Raw genomic sequence first — 7274 nt, 5'->3', positions numbered from 1 at the left:
AGGGCTGACATGAAACATCCTGAGAAAATTGTGGGGGAAAAACTCTCTAAAAAACTAAACTTTAAAATGTTTCATTTTCAAAGAATGATTAGAACATGTGGTCATTGTTAAAATACTCTAATAAAATAACTATAATATTTTGCAATTCATACCTAATTTTCATACACATATGGACAAATTTTTAAGAGCAAGTAAAACACATTTGATAAGAATGTTTTTATTTATTTTAAATATGTTTTTATTGAGTTCAGAGAGGAAGGGAGAGAAAGAGAGAGAGAGAAACATCAATGATGAAAGAGAATAATTAACCAACTGTCTCTTGCACACCCCTTACTGGAGATCAAGCCCACAACCCAGGCAAGTGCCCTGACTGGAAATCGAACTGTGACCATCTGGTTCATGGATCAATGCTCAATCACTGAGCCACATCAGCTGGGCAAATATATTTTCCTTGTACAGATGTGTTTATTAGACCTATCAAATGACTCACTTAACATTAAATGGCTAGTGATCTATAAGGCAGATACAAAGTATAACTTTCTTAGTCCTGGCTCACATATATTTTCAGAATTCAGTAAAACTTGGTAGCTGATTTATTGGCCCATTATATTAAATACAGTATTTCTGAAGCCAGCAGAGGTGTTTTTTTTAAAAAAGTAATCCTGTACTCACTAAAGCATAGTTTTTTGTTTGCATTTACAGATGTGGAAGAAGTTAACAATAAGAAATGAAAAACCAAACATCTGTAAAAGAGTTCATTCTTCTGGGATTAACAGATGACCCACAGTTAAATGCTTTAATTTTTCTATTTCTGTTTTTCACATATATACTGAGTATAACTGGAAACATGACAATTATCACCCTTACTTTGGTAGATTCACACCTCAAAACCCCCATGTATTTTTTCCTTAGGAATTTCTCTTTCCTAGAAATCTTATTTACCACAGTTTCTATTCCTAGATTCCTGGTCAGCATTGCAACAGGGGATATGACCATTTCTTATAATTCTTGCATGGCCCAGGTATTTTTCTTTATTCTCCTTGGTTCAACAGAATTTTTCCTTTTGACTGCTATGTCCTATGATCGGTATGTTGCTATCTGTAAGCCACTGCACTACACAGTAATAATGAATAGCAGAATCTGCAACCAGCTTGTAATTAGTTCTTGGCTGGCTGGATTTCTCATTATCTTCCCACCTGTGATCATGGGACTTCAACTGGATTTCTGTGACTCCAACATCATTGACCACTTCGCCTGTGACTCTTCTCCTATGCTACTGATCTCCTGCACAGACACAGCATTCCTAGAACTCCTGGCCTTTTTTCTGGCAGTATTCACGCTCATGGTAACCTTAACATTAGTGATTCTTTCCTATGTATTCATCCTTAAAATGATCCTCAGAATCCCCTCTGCTGAGCAAAGGAAGAAGGCCTTTTCCACTTGCTCCTCACACATGATTGTTGTCTCTATTTCTTATGGTAGCTGCATCTTCATGTATGTCAAAACTTCAGCAAAAGAAGGAGTGGCCTTCACCAAGGGTATAGCAGTGCTTAATACCTCTGTTGCCCCAATGCTAAATCCATTTATTTACTCCTTAAGAAACCAGCAAGTAAAGCAGTCCTTTAAGAACTTGGTCAAAAAATGTTTCTCAAATAAATTTTCATCATAAATTTATGCTCTGAACTTTATTTAAATGAAACAGTATGCCTAACATAATATTAATATTGTTATATTTCTCCATCCACTGCTATACTTCCTTTTCATTACAATATTATTAACTGTTTATAATATTTTGACCTCACTTGGCTCAACTATCTTAAAGTTTACATGCCCTGAAATGTTTCTGAGTATGATTAATTTGTTGCTACATAGATGATGATGATATTTTTTAAAAATGCCAGAATTTAGTTTAAAAGATCTTTTCTTTGGGCCCTAATCAAAAGTTAAATAAAGTTATCACCAAGGAATTCTAAAAATGTATTTCTCCCAGTAGATATGCACAGAGTATTAAAATAAGATTTTCTTGAGATAAAGTCTCCTTAATCTAATGTCCTTATATTTGCTCTCATCTCTCCTATGGTTTTTACATTATGAATGTTTATCTATGCTACTTGGGACAAATATGTTACATCTTCATTGTCAATTCCATCCTTTAATATAACATCTTGTTTAATGATTTTTTGGACCAAATTTCAAAGTTACTACAAGTATGGTATTGATATTCATGTAGGACCCCACTACTCTTACCAGAAAACATCTCTGATAAACTACTTTGATGATTGCTCCATAGCCCATTACTTTCTTTAAATTTGTTGATGCTGAGCCTGGAGCTCATCTGAGGTTCCCTTGCGAACAACCTGGACTGTCTTTAGGTTTCCTAAGATCCAATAGCCTCTCTATTGACTTTTTTGGCAATTAAAACCTATGCTTTCTATCTCCCAGACAGTTCTTGCATTTTCTGGTATGCCAAGGATCCCCTAAAATGTGTTTCAGTGTTTGAATGGTTTCATTATTTTTCAAATATATATATCTCATTCAGAATTTTTGTGGACATTGAGGGTGTGGATTTAAGTGTTTGCTTTGTTCTAATCTTGACACACATCTTTTCTATAAAAAGTTCTTTATAAGTATAAACTTCATTCAATATTCATCCATTTACCTCTTTTCTATCTTCTTTCACAAGTGATGCATGAACTATAAGATCATTTAATTTACCATCATGACACTCTTTAATATTCTTTTTTGTTAAACATATTATTTTGTTTTTAAATTTACTTTATTATTAAAAGTATCAGAGATGTCCTGCTCCCTCCACCACCCCCTTTTTTTTAATTCTCAGTGCTTGGATTCTCTTTTCTCACCATTAAAATGTGACTTCTGCCCAACAGGCAAGGCTCAGTGATTGAGCATCAACCTATGAGCCAGGAGATCATGGTTTGATCCCCATTCAGTACAAATGCCAGGGTTTCAGGCTCTACCTCCAGTGGGGGGTATGCAGAAGGCAGCCCATCAATGTTTTCTCTCATCATTGATGGTTCTATCTCTGTCTTCCTCTGTGAAAACAGTAAAAATATATTTTTTAAAAAATATGACTTCTTCTAACAAGGGCTTTTAGAAATAGGGTTACCCTTAATCAAACACAGGTAAAAATTAATAAAGTGTTGGAGAGTATTAATGTCTAAAGCACCCATATACAATTTAAATTTTTGTGTCTTAGCAAAAACATTTGCTTGTAAAAAGTGTTTTTGCTCAATTTGATGGTAACTTCAGTGAGAACTGAGAAGTATAATGGACTCTCTTATTAGGCAGCATAGACATGAATTATCTTGCTATTCCAGAATTGTGTTTATTTCTCTTTCTTTGCATGACAAGTCTTTTCATTTTGCAGTTGTTACTTTGGAGATTCTACATAAATCCAAATACTTGCTTTGCATCCATTGATGGAGACATTACTCAAGCAATCCAGTGCTCAATAAATTCCAGGTCCTTCAATGTATATGGGCAGAGAGAAATAGGGTGCTAGTAAGGTTAATCAACTAGTTATAGAAAAGAATACACAGACATATTATAAATTTTACAAATATAAGTTACAAATAATAAGGTATACAATAAACTTCATTGTAAATTCTGTATACTCAATAGACTTTTACAGAATTATTTCATTGATTTTTACCAACTATATACTCAAAACCAACCAATCTTTGCAAATCAACCAGCTTGACAAATGTAGTTTAACTTAACACTATGTAGTTGAATTTAGCACTCAAATTCACAATTGGAAACAGATGTTTCAATACTTTCAATAACTTACAAAAAATTGAAAAAGAAAACAGGCAAAGATATGGAAGACTTGAACAACATTATGAACCAAATTGATCTAATTGAAAATTTTAGAATATTCCATCCAACATCAACAGAATACTGTACTCATTCTTTCCAGTATCACAGAAAACATGAAAGGGAATAATAAAGATCAATGAAATAGAAACCAGAAAAATAAAATTTAAAATATCAATGAAACCAAACCTGGCTACTTCAGAATATCACAAAATTGATAAATTTTTTATTGTCTTCTCACCATCCAAACTAAAATCATCTTCCATCACCATAAGTTTGGTCCCCTTTACCCATTATTAACCTCCTACCCCCTTCTCTTTGGTAACCACCATACTATTGTCTGTGCCTATGAGTTTCAGTTTTATGTCCCACATGTGAGTGAAATCATATGGTTCTTAACTTAATATGACTGATGTATTTTGCTTTGTATAATATTTTCAAGGTCCATACATGTTCTCTCAAATGACAGTATGGGTAACAACACACCATGCTAAGCTACACCGGTAAATATCTTTCAGGAGATTGAGTACTTACCTACCTAGAATTCCAAAATTCTCATTACCCAAAGTTCTTATTTTGTTGACACACACCGCTTCTGGTATCTTTATGTCAGGATTGACTAGTTCAGAAAAATTGATCCATAACTGCAGAGCTATGCCCTCAGAGCTAAAGAAATGTCTGGATTTTGAGAATAGTTCTAATATGGGTTGCATACACATTATTCAATCATTAATGTAATGGCGCAATAGGAGACAGACCAAATGCTAACCTATCTACTCATACTGCTTATGTAACCTTGGGCAAGTTACATAACCCCTCAGTACCTCAATTTTACCATTTGCAAAAAGAGGATCTTAACAGGGCCTACTGGAAGCATTTTGGGGCACAGGTTAAAGGCTATTTAGATCTTTGGTATAATAATAATAATAGCAGTAATAATAATAATAAATGTAACAATAATACAGACAGTCCTTGGGTTATGTCGGATTCGACGTATATCGTTTAGTGGTTACATCTCCATCTTTCATTTATTTATATAAAAAAAGTTCTGTCATGTCGACGTATGTACATATATATGTTCTTTATGGTTTTTATTATTTACTTACCACAAGAAAATGTCAGGAATTGTTATCTTTCTTTTAATTTTTTTTTACTGTTTGACTTCATTACTGTTGTGTATGTGCTCCATGTGTGTGACATAGGTGTTTATGTAGGTGGGTTCTGACTTACCGCAAAAATCACATTGCGTTGCACTGTAGGAACGGATCTCCGACATAACCGGAGGACCTACTGTAATAAAACTCATTACATTTTCTTATAACATTTATTATTGCTATCATTGCTGTTGTTATTTGTCTTCCAATATATTTCAGTTCTCTATCACATCTTCCAAAACTACAGTTTGGTAAACAGAAAAGTTATCTAATTATTATTTTTGAAACCTGAGTTTGATAAAGCTATCATGTAACAACTTTCTAAAATAAGTATTTAATCTTACAAAGAATGGTCTTATTTTTTCATTATTTATATGACTGATTATATTCAAAGATTCAAAATGGAACTTTTTCCGTACAACATTGTGTACTAAAAAGGTTTGGCATTGTGTTGTGCAAATAGAATCACTTTAGACTAACGGCAAATGGGAATGAATTTCAAAGAATTGCCCACAAGTATTGTATTTTCTGCTTAATTATTTACTATAAATAGAAACCAAGACATATTTAGAAAACAATTATACTCTGACTCAATAATAAATTTTCCATTGGCAAAATTAGCAAGTAATCTTTTATGAATATTAAGTTTTCAAAAATACTATGGTTTTCAATAACTTGTTTAATCTTCCCAAATGAATTATGTCCACAAAGAAGTAAACTAAGTATTTATCATTATTACCCATTTTTATGACTTTAAAAAAAAACACAACTTTCTCTGTGTTAAGTAAGTTTTCAAAAGTATTTAACAGGGCATTATAAAAGCTATAATTAAAATCTAAGATTTTTAAGTAATAAAAAGCAAATTAATTGCTGATATGAGTTCACAATTTTAATGGATAACTATGCTGTCCCTTTTTGTGACTTCATGTTTCATTGTTCTTTGTGCAGAATAAGAACACTACAAATGTATTTAAAACCATATCAGGAGTTGACATCTATGATTATTTTTACCTACAGACCTAAGATTTTAGAGTTTAGCCATTCCAAATAAGACTTCAATTAGAGAATTCATTCTTCTGGGACTTAGGGATGACACAGAGTTACAAGCTGTGACTTGATTCTTCTTTCTGCTGTTCACCTACTTATTGAGTATAACTGGAAACTTGACCATCTTCATGTTAACACTGTCAAATGCTGGTTTGAAGAATCCCATGTATTTCTTCCTCAGGAATTTCTCTGTCTTAGAAATTTCATTCAAACAGTCTGTATTCCCAGGTTTTTGGTCAGCATCACTACAGGAGATATAGCCATTTTCTATAAGGCTAGTGTGACACAGCATTTATTTTTATCTTTGTGGGTTCTACAGTTTTTCCTTCTGTCCTATCATCACTATGTGGCGATTTGCAAAACTCTACATCACACACCTTTCATGAGTAACAAAGTCTGCAACCAACTTGTAATCAACTCCTGGCTGGCTGGTTTCCTCATCACCTGTCCCTCTGTGCTTATGGGACTCCATCTGGGATTCTGTGACTTGAGAGTTATTGACCACTTCACCTGTGACTCTTTCTGTGCTGCTGACGCTTGCACGAAGTTTCTATATCCTAGGGCATTTTTCTTAACAGTATTCACCCTCATGGTAAGGTTGGCCTTTGTGATTCCCTCTTACACACTCATTCTTCCAACAATTCTGAAGATCCCCTCTGCCCTTCAGAGGAAAAAGGCCTTTTCCACTTGTGGCTCCCATATGATTGTGGTTTCCATTTCTTATGGGAGCTGCATGTTCATATATGTAAAAATATCTGCCAAAGACTTTGTGACTCTGAGCAAGAGGGTAGCAGTACTTAATCCTTCTGTTGCTCCCATGCTGAATCTTTGTATTTATACCTTAAGAAACCAGCAAGTGAAACAGGCCCTTAATGATTTCCCCAAAAAGATGAGGTTGTCAAACAAACACTACCCGTTATGAAATCTGTAGCTGAAACACAAATAAACCACACATAAATGCAGACCATTGTTCTAGGCATACACAGGGAATAAATCATGCACAAGTTTCAGCCATTGTGAGAAAACACACATTAAACAGTCAACATAATAGAAAATAAATTACCCAGTACTTTAGTGGTGGCAAATGCCATGGGGAAAAAAATGGAATACTTTAAGAAAATAGGGGTAGAATTCAAATCATATTTGGTGGTCAAAGACTTGAAAGTCATTTTATAGTTTTTTTCTTTTTTATTTTTCTATATTCAAATGTATTTTTCCGTATTCTTTACCTTTTTT

At 33.6% G+C, this 7274-nt stretch overlaps 1 protein-coding gene across 1 annotated transcript; it reads left to right on the top strand.

Moving 5' to 3' along the window:
- Positions 1-727: 727 nt before the first annotated feature.
- LOC308513073 (olfactory receptor 6C65-like) lies at positions 728-1669 on the top strand (the record flags this gene model as incomplete). Its single annotated transcript, XM_081082871.1, has 1 exon — positions 728-1669. One exon carries the CDS (start codon positions 728-730, stop codon positions 1667-1669), a length of 942 nt encoding a protein of 313 aa, XP_080938997.1.
- Between the last annotated feature and the right edge of the window lie 5605 nt (positions 1670-7274).

This window comes from Myotis nattereri, assembly GCF_964212035.1.
Source record: "Myotis nattereri genome assembly, chromosome: 2".
NCBI classification, from domain to species: domain Eukaryota; kingdom Metazoa; phylum Chordata; class Mammalia; order Chiroptera; family Vespertilionidae; genus Myotis; species Myotis nattereri.
Note: the sequence above shows the minus strand (reverse complement) of the source record. Positions and strands in the feature narration are given on the sequence as shown.